The sequence below is a fragment of the Trichomonas vaginalis genome, chromosome III, assembly GCF_026262505.1.
Source record: "Trichomonas vaginalis G3 chromosome III, whole genome shotgun sequence".
Taxonomy (NCBI): domain Eukaryota; phylum Parabasalia; order Trichomonadida; family Trichomonadidae; genus Trichomonas; species Trichomonas vaginalis.
The window spans coordinates 15,954,483-15,972,947 of NC_067205.1; the positions used below are offsets into that span (position 1 = coordinate 15,954,483).

Here is an 18,465-nt window from a genome sequence, read left to right on the forward strand (position 1 = left end):
TCGGTTTCGGGCTGGGTATCCCAGCCCCAAGTATTCAATTTTATTCAATTTTTTTAGAATTTTGGGTTGGGGTGCCCAGACCAAAACAAACTTTATATTTTGATGTGAAGATGCGTATGTGTACATCATTATTGCGTTATATATTATATTTTTAATGAAAAAAAATCTGATTCAAAAAAAATTATCACTAATTAGTTGATAATATAAAGAAAAAATATATAAATTGTATGTTTTGAGAGTATTTATCCGCATTCACTCATATGAATTTCATTAAATAGTGTCTTTTTACTCCAAAATTTATTTTGAATTATTGAAATCAAAGAAAAAAAACTAGAAAAATTTCTCGAAATTTTTATTTTTAAAAAAATTTTGGATTTTATATTAAAAACTGACACTGGGAGGACGATAGGGCTGGGATTAGAGATACCCCGCTCACTTGGGAAAAATACGGATCTATAGTTATGAATCAAAACAAATTTTTTAATAAGATAATTCTTTTGACAGTTTTTACAGGCTTATTGCTTTTTTTCTCATTTAAAAAATCTTCTATCATCAACAAATCAACAAAATCACTTAAAATTTCGTTCTTAGTAGAAAATAATATTTACAAACAAAAACAAAAACAAATATAAAATCTATTCTAATTGTTGAGTGAATAATAATCGATCATAATATGCACGATCTTTCTCAATAGAGCTGTCATCAACTTTAGTTTCGATGACTCTGTGACTTGGAAGTTCTCTCTTGTTTAGTTTTCTGTTATTTCCTTTGATGACAAATCCTTTCTTTCGAACATCAGGATGAACTCTTTCTCTTGGTTTCATAAGTCCTGCGAGCATCTTCTGTTTCTCGTCTTCTTTCTTCTTAGCACTGATTCGCTTGATAACTGCTCTCTTTGTTTCTGGACCTGCTTCATCCGCTCTTCGTGACAACTCGATGTAAAAATCATAAATTGCTTTCGGTTGGTCAATTGGTGAATTCACTGATCCTTGTTGACCAAAAATGAACTCATTTAAGTCTAATACTTGTTTTGTAAGAATTTCAAGTTCATCATCTATTTCTGTTTTAGGAATTCTTTCTGTAATTTCCACTTCTTTGTAGTCATTGTTGATTTCTGTTGTTTCTTCAATGATTTTTGTAACTGATTCAAGAATTTTCTGTTTCTCTTTCAGTTTCATGTTCTCTTGTTCATTTGAAAACCTTGATAACAGTTCATCATATTGTCTGGCCAATGAAACTGCTTCAAGCTCAAAAACACTTAATCTGTCAAGAATTTGCTTTGGATCTGTAAAATAATCGAATGGATCCTCTGTACCTGGTGGAGACATTTGTAATAATGCTTCTTTATGCAGTAAACTCTGCTCAATCTGTTCAGCTGTCTTTTGATTATTCGTTTTAAGAATTCCGAGGTCTAATTCGTTCTGTTTTATTTTAACATTCGTTTCAACTGTAGAACGAGAGAATGTTTCTGCTTCTTTGACAATTCTCGCTAATTTAGCTTCATATTCTGTTGCTGCTTGTTTTATTGAGAATGTATCATCTTCAATACGATATGAATCTGCTGCAACTTGTAATTCGCGTGTCTTTTGGAGTGTGTTTAATCTTTCAACTTTTTTATTTTGTGTATCAATTGCAATATTCGTTTTACAGATCTCTCTTTTCTGTTGTACGAATTCATTCATGGTAAGTCTTCGTTTGGCAGGCATTTTCTCTCGACTTGTGTAAGATAATCCGGAATTTTTAGAATTTCTTAACTCAGTCGCACGTGTTGTAAAAGAAGAAACACGAGGAATGATTGAATTAACTCTATCTATTAGTGATGTGCGTGTTAATAATGAGTTTGTCGATCGAGATGATAGTTGATTTGGAGTATTTACTCCAGTTAAGAAGATATTTTGCTCTTTATTTACAGAAAATGGATTACCATTATTAGGGTATTCTACTGGCACGCCATCGTAAAACTGAGTCAGTCGCAATATCTCTTTTTCATCATCAATCATAAAAATTGAAACTTTAAAAAAACAAACAAAAAAGTGACATTATAGTAATAGCCTTTTTACATCCATACTATAAAACAATCGTTTTAGTATTCCTCTTGTAAGTGATACAATTTTAAATAATTAATTTGCATAAAACATATTAATATAATTTTATTTTTCCAATTTATTTTATAAGGTAGTCACAAAATCTAAGTAGTGAGGCTCTCAAAAATTGAACCGGACTCCATACAAAATTTGTGTACCCTCACTACTTAGATTTTGTGGCCTTCAATTGAGAGGTTAGTTTTGATAGAGCACGTTATAAAATTAAAAGGGAAAAATAAATAAAATTTAAACATTTAATTATATATAATGTAAGGAGTGTAATTCCAAATTTTCTAAAAACTATTCAAATTTGAGCATTTTTTTGGAAATAGTAAATCTAATATGTACATCTAATAACAACATGATTCATCACCTTTTCAAGCTCTGCAGTCAATTTTTTGAAATTTGATTGAAATAAATGTAGCAAAAATTACATTTCATTAGGGAATATATGAGTTTCTCTGGAAACAGGCTGATAAATTTTAAATTTTGTCCAATCAACATGAATGCATTGAGAAATTTGGATTGATTTTCTGGTAGAATCTGGAACAATTCAACCATGTATAAATGGATCATGTAATCATCATGAAATGTTAGTGTTAGAGTTCAAAAGAAACAGAATGAGTGGAAATCAAACACAATCTGAATAATTTTAAACGTATACAATCTTTAAGTTTGTATTTTGAATTCTACATATATGATTGTGTAATTCGTTCTTTCAAATTTTCGGATTCAGGCATGTTTTGATAAAATTCATTCCCAAAAACGTCAATTAACAATTAAATTTAGTGTATTTTAAATATATATACGTATTATATTTTATAAATTATATTAAATTCGCAAAATTTTAAGTTTTAAACAAAAATAAAAAATGTTCAAAATATGAAATTATGCATAGGATATTAAAATTTACATGTTAGCAATTTTTTTGAATTGCTTTCAATTTTCATATTGAAATTTTTAACATTTTTTTCTGAAATAATAAGCAAGAATATCAACCTAAATAATATTAAATTCCATGTGTTAATTTCCCCTCAAAAGTCATTGACCGCCTCTCAATCTAGATTTTGTGAGTACTTTATATTGAAGCAGGTGGATTTGAAATGGGTAAGAATGAATATTATCTGCACATATTTTAATCAAGAAATGGCCATCTTGAAAATAGTTAATTACATTTCGATCAGCTGGAAATGTTAAGGAAATAAAGGATAGTTTTATGGATATTACCATCTTTAATGTATTAATAAGTGTATGGTACTATACAAATATTTAAAACATTCGTGATTTGAGCATATAAAGATAAAAAATATAGGGAACTTATCTTTTATCTATCCAAGGCCATATTCATCATTTTCTATAATTATTTAATTTATATAACAATCAGTGACAGATGACCCATTCTATTTTATATAAACATGTTATTGGTCTCTGTCAGAAAATTGAAAATAAAAAGATGCAGAATAAGGGAGCCAAAATTATTCATGTATGTGAAAATAGAAATATAAATAATATAAATTTACAAGTACAAAATATACAATTCTACAGTATAATAATGAATTAATCCTGTTCTTGATTTTCATCATCAGCATTTTCATTTGAATATTCCTCTAAATCAACATCAAGAAGTTGATTATTTGTCAAATCATTGACATTAGTTTTATCTTCTGCTGATGATTTGCTGTTTGGAATATCTTCAATATCATTATCGAAATCATCTGATTTAATTGACTTTTCTGATGGAGCAATTCCACTTTCATCATGAGTTCCTTCATTTTCTGTTGTTCCAAGACTTTTTCCAATCTGATTAATCTGATTTTGGACCCATTCGTCCCATTGTTTTGTTCTGATATTGGGACTTTTGCTACTTGAAGCATATCCATCTGAAAAACTGTGTTTGATTGTGTTAAATTTCATTGGTGAACTGAATTCATATGTTTCTTTGGTTTCATGGATATTAACATCATTTGATGAATATGTTGGACTTATATTTTTATGCAAATCTTCTTCTGAATCACTTGTATTATATGATTTTTCAGATTTCTGAATATTTTTGGATTTTGAAACAGAATTTGTGGAAGTATCATCGCTATCAATATCTTTAGGAGGTATTTTGAATGAAGAAGCTCGTGAAATTGTGGATATCGAATCATTTGTTTGAGAAGCACGACTTTTTCTTCTGGAAGTAGTATTCTTCATTATAGGAACTATGATTTCATCTGAAGATGTTTCTATTTTTGTAGTTTTCTGTTCAGATTTGTTAATCTTTTCTTGTGAAATGCTTTCAGAAGAAGTTTTCTGCATATCAGTATCACTGTGATCACTTCTTAAAGGATTATCAAAAATAAATGAAGAAGTCGAGGATTTCGAGGAATTTTCAATATTTAATTTAAAGAAGTCATTAGAATCTATGTCGTCTGATGAATCTGAGATTTGGTCAAGAACATCTTGAAGAATATCCTTTTTAAGATTCCTTTGTCCTTCAGATGGCTTGTTTATTCCATTTCCAAGTAGACTTGATCTAGATTTCCGACTATTTTTAATTGGAACTGATCTTTCATCATCATAATCATCATCTGAGCTTCCGATATTCTTAAATTCAAAAGGTTCTATTTCAGATTCTTCGGAATCATTTTCTTTTTCGACTTTTGCTTTAATTCCGATAACTTTACTAAGAGAATGCATGAAATCATCATCTGAGTTATTGTTTGTCGGACCAAATAGCATTTCATTTGGCGGATTTTCTCCAAAAACTTTTTTTCTTTGAAATTCTACAAATTCGTCATCACTTCCACTTGAAGCTATCTGAAGCATATCCGAAATGTATTTGTGCACTGAGGCTTCCTTTTTTGTTGGAGCTTGTAAATATTTTTGTTGATAAATTTCAAAGAGATCTGTTGGAAATTGTTTTACATCAATTGTACTAGCATCTAACTGAGTTTGTTGGCTTGTAATAGTTTCAGATTTCCCTTGAATTGAAGAATCTGATTTTCTAGACGTTTTTGAAATAGGAATTGGTTTTGTTTTCTTAACTGTAGTAGATATAATAGGGTTTGTTCTTTTTGGAAGAGTTTTTCGTTTAATATCTGATGGTTTTCTTGATTTTCTTGGAGATAACAGTTTAATTGACTTATTTTGGTCTTCGTCAACAAGTTTCACTTTGTCAACCTCGGTTTTTTTATCCTTTTGTTTCGTTTTATTTTCCCATTTGGTAAAAACTTTCTTCATAGTTTTATTTTCAATGTTATGCTTCAAAATTTTTGGTCTTTTAGTCAATTCGTCAGCTTTTGCAACAAATTCATCAATGTTTTCTGGTTCACTTAATTGATTTTCTTCAATTTTATGGATATATCTAGATATTACTTCTTTATTTTTATTGTCTTGCATCTTCTGATATCTGAGATTCGTCCTCACTGTTCTAACAGTTTCAACAATATCTCTTTCATCAGAATTCGACATTTGTGACCGTTTATTTTTGAATACTAAATTTTATGCTTCCCATTATACGAAAACATCCATGATAAAAAATAAAAATTGTAAAATCAGGGAATTCCAAGAATTTAGAAAATAATTTTTTAAATGGCGCGGTTCAATTTTAACGACATTTTTTAACGCGATACGAGCGTAAGTCCATAGAATGTGTTTTGAGGGAAACTATAAAAATCCAAAATAGAGGTAAGTGCGCCATTATTACCTGCGAAGTTACATGGAATAAATCGAAGAGTAAGTACAAGATGATCTTGCATCTTTCCAAGTAAATGAAATTTATTAAAATTAAGATGATAATATTCATTTATAGTATGTGTATGATGTGTTTTCAAAATTTCTTCAAATAAAATGCAATGATAATTTTTGAATAATTTTTTCTTGTGTATATTTCATTTTTTATTAGTGAAAATATCATTACATCAATAAGGAAAGCACAATCCAAATTCATATTAGTTAAATTAATCTACGACCAAAAGCCCGCCAAATTTGAATTAAACCTCCAATTTAAAATTTTCAAGTCTACGGAACCATCCTTGGATCATAGTAATCATTCATTACAAAATGGAATCTTTTGGTATTGTGCGGGCGATACCATAGATTTCTTTTTATTGATAATGCTATTGAACAAGCTCATTCCGTGGATTTTCATTTAGAACTTTGTTTCATGAGTTTCTGGAACAATATAACATCTGAAACCTTTTGTGCGGGCAAAAGAAGGGATGTTTGTTGATTGAAAAATGCTCATTTAAAAGAAGTTCTGAAAAGAAATTTGGAGATGATTTGTGGGTTGTGTAAGGTGTAGGTGTTGTGATATATGTGGAATGGAATGATCCTTACCTCAGTCATTGACTCATCCTTACCTCAGTCATAGACTCATCCTTACCTCAGTCATATACTCATCCTTCCCTCAGACAAAAAGTCATCCTTACCTCAGTCATTGACTCATCCTTACCTAAGACAACAACTCATCCTTACCTCAGACAACAACTCATCCTTACCTCAGTCATTGACTCATCCTTACCTCAGTCATAGACTCATCCTTACCTCAGTCATAGACTCATCCTTACCTCAGTCATTGACTCATCCTTACCTCAGTCATAGACTCATCCTTCCCTCAGACAAAAAGTCATCCTTACCTCAGACAACAACTCATCCTTACCTCAGTCATTGACTCATCCTTACCTCAGTCATTGACTTATCCTTACCTCAGGCAACAACTCATCCTTACCTCAGTCATTGACTCATCCTTACCTCAGTCATTGACTCATCCTTACCTCAGACATTGACTCATCCTTACCTCAGTCATTGACTCATCCTTGCCTCAGACAAAAAGTCATCCTTACCTCAGACAACAACTCATCCTTACCTCAGTCATTGACTCATCCTTACCTCAGTCATAGACTCATCATTACCTCAGTCATATACTCATCCTTCCCTCAGACAAAAAGTCATCCTTATCTCAGTCATTGACTCATCCTTACCTCAGTCATTGACTCATCCTTACCTCAGTCATTGACTCATCCTTACCTCAGTCATTGACTCATCATTACCTCAGTCATTGACTCATCCTTGCCTCAGACAAAAAGTCATCCTTACCTCAGTCATTGACTCATCCTTACCTCAGACAACAACTCATCCTTACCTCAGACAAAAAGTCATCCTTACCTCAGTCATAGACTCATCCTTACCTCAGTCATTGACTCATCCTTACCTCAGACAAAAAGTCATCCTTCCCTCAGACAAAAAGTCATCCTTACCTCAGTCATTGACTCATCCTTACCTCAGACATTGACTCATCATTACCTCAGACATTGACTCATCATTACCTCAGTCATTGACTCATCCTTGCCTCAGACAAAAAGTCATCCTTACCTCAGTCATAGACTCATCCTAACTCTTGCAATAACATATATTTACTTCAATGTATGTGAAATTTTCTCCCTAACTTATCAAATATCACTCAATTACTCAATTATTCTTTCTTAATTTAACTCCTTACCAGAACTTTACATTTAAATTCAAAATGATTTTATTATATTAAATTTTCAAAACCATATTTTAGTTCAATACTATTATAGATATAACTTTGTCAATAATGAATATTTTCGCGATTTGGCAACGAAATATGAATCTCTGGCCGGTGTAGATTCAGAATCACTGGAAAATCAGATTTGGACAAGTATTCATTGAGTTATCAAAGATTTTATTCGTGGGTATAAATTAATTAATATGTGAAATAATTATATAATCAGAGACGGATATCCAACACTCAGTCTCTCTTTGACATCCAACACTCAGTTTCTCTCAGAGACATCCAACACTATAATTTCTTATATATATTCCTTAGACTGAGGTAAGGATGAGTCAATGACTGAGGTAAGGATGAGTCTATGACTAAGGTAAGGATGAGTCAATGACTGAGGTAAGGATAAGTCAATGACTGAGTTAAGGATGAGTCAATGACTAAGGTAAGGATGAGTCAATGACTGAGGTAAGGATGAGTCTATGACTAAGGTAAGGATGAGTCAATAACTGAGGTAAGGATGAGTCAATGACTGAGGTAAGGATGAGTCAATGACTGAGGTAAGGATGAGTCAATGACTGAGTTAAGGATGAGTCTATGACTAAGGTAAGGATGAGTCAATGACTGAGTTAAGGATGAGTCAATGACTGAGGTAAGGATGAGTCTATGACTAAGGTAAGGATGAGTCTATGACTAAGGTAAGGATGAGTCAATGACTGAGGTAAGGATGAGTCAATGACTGAGTTAAGGATGAGTCAATGACTGAGTTAAGGATGAGTCAATGACTGAGGTAAGGATGAGTCAATGACTGAGGTAAGGATGAGTCAATGACTGAGGTAAGGATGAGTCTATGACTGAGGTAAGGATGAGTCAATGACTGAGTTAAGGATGAGTCAATGACTGAGTTAAGGATGAGTCTATGACTAAGGTAAGGATGAGTCAATGACTGAGATAAGGATGACTTTTTGTCTGAGGTAAGGATGAGTTGTTGTCTGAGGTAAGGATGACTTTTTGTCTGAGGGAAGGATGAGTATATGACTGAGGTAAGGATGAGTATATGACTGAGGTAAGGATGAGTTGTTGTCTGAGGTAAGGATGACTTTTTGTCTGAGGGAAGGATGAGTATATGACTGAGGTAAGGATGAGTTGTTGCCTGAGGTAAGGATGAGTCAATGACTGAGGTAAGGATGAGTCAATGACTGAGGTAAGGATGACTTTTTGTCTGAGGGAAGGATGACTTTTTGTCTGAGGTAAGGATGAGTCAATGACTGAGGTAAGGATGAGTCTATGACTGAGGTAAGGATGACTTTTTGTCTGAGGTAAGGATGAGTTGTTGTCTGAGGTAAGGATGAGTCAATGACTGAGGTAAGGATGAGTATATGACTGAGGTAAGGATGAGTCTATGACTGAGGTAAGGATGAGTCAATGACTGAGTTAAGGATGAGTCAATGACTGAGGTAAGGATGAGTCTATGACTAAGGTAAGGATGAGTCTATGACTAAGGTAAGGATGATTCAATGACTGAGATAAGGATGACTTTTTGTCTGAGGTAAGGATGAGTTGTTGTCTGAGGCAAGGATGAGTCAATGACTGAGGTAAGGATGACTTTTTGTCTGAGGGAAGGATGAGTATATGACTGAGGTAAGGATGAGTTGTTGCCTGAGGTAAGGATGAGTCAATGACTGAGGTAAGGATGAGTCAATGACTGAGGTAAGGATGACTTTTTGTCTGAGGTAAGGATGAGTTGTTGTCTGAGGTAAGGATGACTTTTTGTCTGAGGGAAGGATGAGTATATGACTGAGGTAAGGATGAGTTGTTGCCTGAGGTAAGGATGAGTCAATGACTGAGGTAAGGATGAGTCAATGACTGAGGTAAGGATGAGTCAATGACTGAGGTAAGGATGACTTTTTGTCTGAGGTAAGGATGAGTTGTTGTCTGAGGTAAGGATGAGTCAATGACTGAGGTAAGGATGACTTTTTGTCTGAGGGAAGGATGACTTTTTGTCTGAGGTAAGGATGAGTCAATGACTGAGGTAAGGATGAGTCTATGACTGAGGTAAGGATGACTTTTTGTCTGAGGTAAGGATGAGTTGTTGTCTGAGGTAAGGATGAGTCAATGACTGAGGTAAGGATGAGTATATGACTGAGGTAAGGATGAGTCTATGACTGAGGTAAGGATGAGTCTATGACTGAGGTAAGGATGAGTCAATGACTGAGTTAAGGATGAGTCAATGACTGAGTTAAGGATGAGTCTATGACTAAGGTAAGGATGATTCAATGACTGAGATAAGGATGACTTTTTGTCTGAGGTAAGGATGAGTTGTTGTCTGAGGCAAGGATGAGTCAATGACTGAGGTAAGGATGACTTTTTGTCTGAGGTAAGGATGAGTCAATGACTGAGGTAAGGATGAGTCAATGACTGAGGTAAGGATGACTTTTTGTCTGAGGGAAGGATGACTTTTTGTCTGAGGTAAGGATGAGTCAATGACTGAGGTAAGGATGAGTCTATGACTGAGGTAAGGATGACTTTTTGTCTGAGGTAAGGATGAGTTGTTGTCTGAGGTAAGGATGAGTCAATGACTGAGGTAAGGATGAGTTGTTGTCTGAGGTAAGGATGAGTCTATGACTGAGGTAAGGATGAGTCAATGACTGAGGTAAGGATGAGTTGTTGTCTGAGGTAAGGATGAGTTGTTGTCTGAGGTAAGGATGACTTTTTGTCTGAGGTAAGGATGAGTTGTTGTCTGAGGTAAGGATGAGTTGTTGTCTGAGGTAAGGATGAGTCAATGACTGAGGTAAGGATGAGTTGTTGTCTGAGGTAAGGATAAGTCAATGACTGAGGTAAGGATGACTTTTTGTCTGAGGTAAGGATGACTTTTTGTCTGAGGTAAGGATGAGTTGTTGTCTGAGGTAAGGATGAGTTGTTGTCTGAGGTAAGGATGAGTCAATGACTGAGGTAAGGATGAGTTGTTGTCTGAGGTAAGGATGAGTCAATGACTGAGGTAAGGATGAGTTGTTGTCTGAGGTAAAGATGACTTGTTGTCTCAGCTAAGGATGAGTTGTTGTATGAGGTAAGGATGATTTATTCTCTTCACTACCTATTACTGACGGGTCCATGGTAGTATTCATTTTATTTTTATCGTTTTATTTTCCTTCAATTTCAACTCTAAGCATCAACTATCACACAATAGTTCCTCTACCTTACACCCAACCAATCCCATATTGAATCTTAACTTTTCCTCCTGATATTGATAAAATAAATTTCAATTGTTCGTTTCCAGATCTTGTTAAAGAAAAAAAAATTCACCCCTCTTAGATACAAAGAGAACTACTCTATCTAAATTTTTCAAAAAAAAATACATTTTCTTATTTTACATATTAAAAAGTACCAATTTTTATTTCAAAATTTGAAATTTATGATTTTTTTGGAAAACTTTTCGATTTTCTGACACGGTAGATGCTTTTTATTTTATACACTATGCCTAAAATTAACTTTTCAAACTAAAAAAATCCTAATTAGATAATTTTTCAAATATTTAATCAGTTAAATTGAATATTATTAAACTATGTTATTATTTAAATAATTTCCATCTTTTGTAATGCATCAGCACATTACCTGAAAACTTTTTAATCATTCTAGAACAAACCAACATCGTATAATCCCATCATAGCTAATCATCCATTACAATTCTGCCTATTCAAGAGCTCGTGGTGAATTTCCTAAGTTCATTCCCATTCAAAATAAAGATATTCAACAAATTTCTTCCAAAAGAACTTCGTAAACTAACTAACAAGAATAACATCTTCCATTATTTTCAACATAAATACATTTTCAAAGAATAAAATGTTCTTTAATGATTTTTTATTTGGTGAGAAATCTTGCAACATTATTCTTTCATACTCAACTTCAATACAACAACTAACATATGATAGTTGGAAAAAATCACATAATAGAGCAGGTAAGTATTGTGAAGCTGAACTTTTATTTATCTGGTGTGATATGACCAAGCGAGGGACTCAGACTGCTGTATCTGTGGAGCAACATGACCAAGCGAGGGACTCAGACTGCTGTATCTGTGGAGCAACATGACCAAGCGAGGGACTCAGACTGCTGTATCTGTGGAGCAACATGACCAAGCGAGGGACTCAGACTGCTGTATCTGTGGAGCAACATGACCAAGCGAGGGACTCAGACTGCTGTATCTGTGGAGCAACATGACAAGGTGATTCAGTTTGCATTGATTGATAGTTCAATATCAGACCAATACTTCTCTTCCATGTTGCGGGCATGGCGAGGCATTTTCAAGATTGGTACCGAAATTGGCTACTATCCCTAAATGCAACAATCATAAATGACACTTTTATCATAAAACGTGTTTAATTCAAATTTGGCGGGCTTTTGGTCGTAGATTAATTTAACTAATATGAATTTGGATTGTGCTTTCCTTATTGATGTAATGATATTTTCACTAATAAAAAATGAAATATACACAAGAAAAAATTATTCAAAAATTATCATTGCATTTTATTTGAAGAAATTTTGAAAACACATCATACACATACTATAAATGAATATTATCATCTTAATTTTAATAAATTTCATTTACTTGGAAAGATGCAAGATCATCTTGTACTTACTCTTCGATTTATTCCATGTAACTTCGCAGGTAATAATGGCGCACTTACCTCTATTTTGGATTTTTATAGTTTCCCTCAAAACACATTCTATGGACTTACGCTCGTATCGCGTTAAAAAATGTCGTTAAAATTGCCCACACGCCTTTTTTAAATTATGGAAAATTAGACATTTGGAATTGAAAACAAGTATCAATATCTGATGTCAATTCAATATTCTTTTGGATCATTTTGTATGATCAAATTATTTTGAAATCCTAACATATTAGGAATTTGAATGAATAATCCTGTGCAATAGCACCCTTCTATTATTCACTAGATGTATGTACCATTGCCATCTTATGAATCGAAACAGGTATGAACAAGATCTAAAATTACAGCGGAATCAGATTTTTGACATGACAAATTATTGTGGGTGAAAGCAAAAAGTTTTAAATTCATAATTAATGAAATATTATGCAATAAATCCGAATGATAAAACTATAATTTCAAGATCTGAAACTTGATAAATCAATTTTTTCATGGCGCTTGATTTTGTACGCTCCAAAATCAAAGAAATCATGAAAAAAATGGAAGAGGATTCAGATAATGGTCCTGTTGGTCCAGTGAGAAAGATTGAATTTAATCCTTATCGATATCTACAGCAAAATTTCAATCAGACATTAATTCTGCTAGTTGAAATCACTAATATCAACAGAACAATGATCTTTAAATATCTCCTCCATAAAATCGAAGACTCTATCAACAATTCATGCACTTCCAACAACTTAATGATTCTTAATCTACTTCAATTATACGTTTTTCTTGCGATTATGGATAATTGCTTCTCTAAAATCGATACTAAAGAAGAATTCATACCCGATGATAAGAAAATGACGTTGATTGAGCTTTACATTAAGATAGATAATCCAGTTTTCGGCAACAACGTCAAAATAATAAAAAAGGCATATCGCACAATGCTTATTTCCGTCTCAAAAAGGTCGCCAACATTCTTCGATGGCTTAACTAAGACTCTTCAGCAAAGTTTGAATTCAAAATTGTCCAATAATGATTTCATTACGAATATCGCTCCATGGATTGACCTAACAAACGATTTACAAACCTTGGGCTCCTTCCTAAAGGTGCTTACGACATCTCTAACGTTACTTTCTCCTTCTTATTATCAAGTTATCTGCAAAACTATAACAGATATCGTTATGAATGTTATCAAATTATCAAGCGACGAGTACAAGAAATTCTGTGATCAGAACAATACTATCATGATCGCAGCCCAAGTTTTTGATATGATCGATGAATGGGACATGAAAAACGTTTCGTACAAATACAATGCACAATTCTGCTTGATGCTTGTCAGACCGAATATTCTGCTTAACCAAGTTCGTGATTTTACCATTCCAATGTTCAAAACTTTATATGAAATGAAAGAACTCAAAAGTGACAGCGATCTCAACATGCTTTCCGTAATTCTTAAAGGATTTGATACAATTTGTTACATTGGAGCCCAGCCAACTCTTGTAAATTTCATGATGAAATTTATTGATTTTCCGGCAAACGCTTTGAAGCAAGTTTTTGCAAAGCAAAGGGATCTCGATCCTTCTCTTGACCAGGAATTGATGATAAACTTCCCAATTTCCTTACTTTACTGTTCAATCGAGAAATTCAACCAAATTTACGGAAATCTTCTATTAAACAGCAAGAACATCCAATACGATGTCAAGTTCTGCAGCATTATGCCTAAAATCTGTAAATTTACTGCAGAAAAACCATATTCTTTCCGAAATGAGTTAAATGCTTTAGTTCCATTAACTTACAAGGTCTTATCGTCTATAATAAAGGACACAAATGCTCCTAAGGAAGCTATTAAGAGCATGATTCCAGGTTTTGCCGAAAATCCTTTCTTTACTCGTCTTGTTTTCCTTGCAAACCCAGATATCTACTCATCAATCATGAGAATGATGAAAGAAGGAACAATTAAAGGCGTCGACCAATTGAATTCTTCAATGTTTAACCTCGCATTCGTTGATGATGTAATTACTCCAAGTTTCTGGCAGATGCTTACCATTACCCTTGATACTTATGTTGCGCTCTCAAGAACCCCGAAGTTCCTTTCCGGTCCTGAATTTCAGAGAATTCCGCAATTAGCACTTTGCGCCACAGAATACGTCAAAGCGGCTATTAAGGATGCAACAATGCTTCCTCCACCTGAATCCTGGGAAAGACTTTTGAGAACTCTTGAAGAATTTATCTTATTATCGATGACAAGGTACGAACCAGATTCAAAGAAGACCGTTCTTGATATCATAAAGAACTATATCCAATTCTCAGAACTAAGGCCAGCCAACGCTAACCAATTCATCGTTTCCAAATTGAAAATTTTACTTGACACACCTTTGGAAGAGATGCATAGGAAATTCTCAGAGATCATTAGAAACGAAAAAACTCCACCAACATTTGAGAACACTCTTCCAACTTTATTAATTTTATTTTATTCCATTTCTTTGGGGTTAAGCAATGGAAAGCTTTCCTTGCCAAATGTTGAACCAGCAGCTATACCAGAGAGACTCCGAAACAACGCAATTGGCATTTGGATCTCAACATTTACTTTAATTCTCTCAATTACGAAGATTCTTACAGCAGATATGAAGAAACTTATCATTTTCTTCCTCCAGAACCACACAGGACTTGGTGTAGTTGCAGGCCGTGTCATTTCTTCCAGTATTCCTGCAGCATTAGTTCCTGATTACTGCAGTTTCTTCACAGAAATCCTTAAACCAAAGATCAATGACACTCCAATTGAAAACATCGATAACCCAACCCAAGAAATGGCCATGAACATCACTAGAGCGATGAATCTTCTGATGGCACGTGAAGATATCACAGCTGAGTACTTTAAAGTCGATACAATATCGAATTTACTTGATTACCTTGGCCAATACGCACAAGTTTCCTGCAAAGATGATGTCAGACTTCAGTTTGCAATGACATCAAACGTAATCATGACAGATTGTCAGAAATTCGGTGTAAATATCAATCCTATGGTCAGGTTTAGGATCTCCAAGAACATGTTGATCTGGATACCAATAAAGGAAGGCCAGAAAATCAACTTTACTTATTTCAAACAAATTTTACAAAGTGTAACGATTATTTTGGACGGTTGTCATTTTCTGACACTTTTTAGCAAAACCCACTTGTTTCTTATAAATAAGCTCCACATGACAATGAAGTCATGAGCTTAAGAATCTATTGGGTGTATTCGCTTTCATTTCAAATGTGAAATTCTCCATTATTGAAAAGATGAATCGATTTTAATTATGGAAACAGATTAGGTTACTCGAGCTGAAATCAGAAAATAAAGAATAAAGCCTATCGAATAATTTCCGATTTTGTGAAAAAAGATAAAATTTCACATTCAATTTTTTGAAAGAATTACAAGCGGTTAATTTTTTCCCGAAATGTCAATCTTCCAAGCATTTACACCCGAAGAAGTAGAAAGTATTCGTTCTGTTGTAATGATAGGACACCAGAATGATGAAATGCTTCTTACAAATTGTACAAGGAGGCCGATTCAAGAAACACGAGCATTTATCAAGCGATTTAAGAAATATTTAATGTATCCACAAACACCTTCGTCAGAAATTGCTGATATGGCAAATAAACAATATGTCGCAATTATTACTGCTGCACGAGCAAAAAATAAAATGCATCCTCAATCATTATCAAGCGCGCATTCTATGGTTAACTTAGCATTACCTCTATCTACATCAAAAGATTCTCTACCATTAAAATTTAGAGTTAAATTCGGCCGATTTGATAACGAAAACGAAATTAATTTTCCGAAACCACCAATTCCTACTCGTTCTAGATCAGTTTCGAACGATCTAAATAGAGAAATCGACGAACCTCCATTAAAGAGAATAGACATACCTGTTATTCCCCCATCAAACTTCAAGTTCCCTCACGCAGTTCGAAATCCTGAAGAAGTTACTCCAGGAGAACTTGCTGCGGTTCTTAAAAATACAGACGGGCCAACAATTATATGTCGTGTCATTGCTCTGAAAACTATCAACGATACACCACACGCCCTTGTGGCGTCGTTTTTAAATGAAATCGGACCTTGTTACGTTCCATTGCATCACTTAGTTATGCTACGTGAGAAATCTGACTCTGGTGATGCCAATGAGCAAACATTTACCATAGATAAACTCATTAAAAAGATTATGGTAAATGCACAAAGCATCGTTTTAGCTGTTGAGGATCTCCCTGAACTATCTCAACAGAATCCTATAGCACCTGAACTTAAGCGTAGCGTTTTGTATCAAGCGCTCGCTTTTGCTGCTCAATTGCAATTGCTTTACTGGATCTCGAATTGGGAGATACCAGATAACAAGAAGGAAATATTGTTAAGAGAAGTTGATAAAATGTGTAAATGCAAGTACAAATCAACTGAAGAAACAAATTTAAGGTGTAACGAACTCTTAAGATCGATTATCGATCATATGAAATAAGTATTGTTGTTTTATGTTTGTATAAGGATGTAAAAAGCGTTATAGATACTTTTGTTTTTTATTAATTTTTATAAAAATACTATTGAGATAATTGCTACTTGTTAATTAATTAAAGATAATAGTATTTATAAAGCTATTTATAAAGCTCTTCCATTTACTTTTATTAAAGAAATTATCAATAAAAAGTCATACTTTATCTTAATTGAAAGAATGAATCGATTTGGAGATATTATCAAAAATATTATACTTCATATAGCTATCATCCATTAATATTTAATAATTGATGTATTCCTAAGGATGTCGTTTTGTCCCCCAGGGGGAATATTGCGTCCCCCACTTGGGGGACCCTGGAGGACAAAAATTGAGGAACTTTGTTTGATGGAGTCAGAGTATATTTGTAAAGTGTCAAAATAATAATTGATTAATAAAGTTCAAATATTATAATAGATACAGCATTTTGTTAATATTTAAAATATATTTATTTGGCTTTCATTGAGTTTTCATGTGTTTTCAGCGAATTGAAAATTTAAATACCAGATGAATAGTTGAAGGCAAACATATACAAATGTGAATTGAATGACGATATGAGCAGTTTCATTATGAAGAAAAACTAAAAAATATTTATATCATAAAATAACAAAATATAAATAACAAACAAAAAATTACTGTATAAGCTGTGCCATCAGTCCTATTGTTGCGTCATTTGCAGACTTCGGAGTCCAGTTTCTTCTCTTCACCCACTGAGTCTTTGGATTTGAAGTCAAATCATCTTTCTGAACTTCAGCAGTTGTGTACTCTTTAACACTGTAGTGTTTGGCAGCTCTCTGTACTCTCCTCTCGCGCCATTTCATGTCTTTTCGGAACCATACAAATACAGTAATACGTATCAAAAGTGACACAAAAGGTGACATCAATCCTATCGTCGAAATAACCTTCATCGTCTTGTTTACTGCTTCATTTACTTGTTTTACGGCTTTATCGCTAATTTTAACGTAAATTGGGAGTGTATACAAGTAATGCTGAGCGAGAACCGTGAAAGAAATGTTTCCTTCGGTCTTGTCCGAGTCGAAAAGCCACAATGAGAAGTCGAAACAGACAGATGTCGTCTGGTAAGGCTGCAAACTGGTTTTATTGGCTCGGAATGAAATGAACATGTTGGGAGTGATGTACAAGTTATTCATCGAGATAGGAGAGAACGCATTATTAGTCACATAAACGCATTTCGTCCATTTATTCAACATGTACTGCTGATCGTCGCCAACAATAAATTCTATACTAGTTACCATGTTGTGATCTTCATTACTGAACCGAACTCGAGGATATTCTACATTCGCCAAAATTATTATCGTAAAAGGAGGTGTACAGTTGGTCGTGACCGGTATTTCCAGGTTGTACTTGCCGGGAACAGTACCCTCGAACGTCAGCATGAACTCTTTCGTCTCGTGGCTGTCAATAGAAATAATTTTTCGGTGTTTTATGTTGAATTTCGGGTTCGTTTCATTCACGATATCGTGTAATGTGAAGACAATTGGCCTAGTGAACGGGTTATGTAGATTTATCGACTTACAGAAGATTTCATCCGCATGAATTGTTCCGAAATCGATAATTCCCTGCGGAAAGGCCGCGTGCGAGATATTTCTGTCCATGTGGCTATGAAATAGAAGCCGTTTTCAAGTCTGAGCTTGATTTCAATTGGAAAAACGAAATTGCCCGTCCAAAGCTTTTCCAACCGTTTT

The 18,465-nt window shown here is 33.9% G+C and overlaps 4 protein-coding genes across 4 annotated transcripts; 1 reads left to right on the top strand and 3 right to left on the bottom strand.

Annotated features, from left to right (window-relative positions):
• Positions 1-245: 245 nt before the first annotated feature.
• Positions 246-2,016, bottom strand: TVAGG3_0710390 (cilia- and flagella-associated protein 100 family; the record flags this gene model as incomplete). The annotated part of the gene is made up of 1 exon (XM_001310837.1): positions 636-2,000. One exon carries the CDS (start codon positions 1,998-2,000, stop codon positions 636-638), a length of 1,365 nt encoding a protein of 454 aa, XP_001310838.1.
• A 1,561-nt stretch (positions 2,017-3,577) lies between these two features.
• TVAGG3_0710400 (uncharacterized protein) lies at positions 3,578-5,545 on the bottom strand (the record flags this gene model as incomplete). The annotated part of the gene is made up of 1 exon (XM_001310838.1): positions 3,642-5,540. The coding sequence occupies one exon, from the start codon at positions 5,538-5,540 to the stop codon at positions 3,642-3,644; it is 1,899 nt and encodes a 632-aa protein (XP_001310839.1).
• A 10,131-nt stretch (positions 5,546-15,676) lies between these two features.
• Positions 15,677-16,816, top strand: TVAGG3_0710410 (uncharacterized protein; the record flags this gene model as incomplete). The annotated part of the gene is made up of 1 exon (XM_001285595.1): positions 15,677-16,308. A coding segment is annotated over one exon (632 nt), but the record flags the coding sequence as incomplete, so codon positions are not given.
• Positions 16,817-17,122: 306 nt separating this feature from the next.
• On the bottom strand, positions 17,123-18,375 carry TVAGG3_0710420 (immunoglobulins domain-containing protein; the record flags this gene model as incomplete). The annotated part of the gene is made up of 1 exon (XM_051243752.1): positions 17,392-18,375. One exon carries the CDS (start codon positions 18,373-18,375, stop codon positions 17,392-17,394), a length of 984 nt encoding a protein of 327 aa, XP_051090339.1.
• Positions 18,376-18,465: the final 90 nt, after the last annotated feature.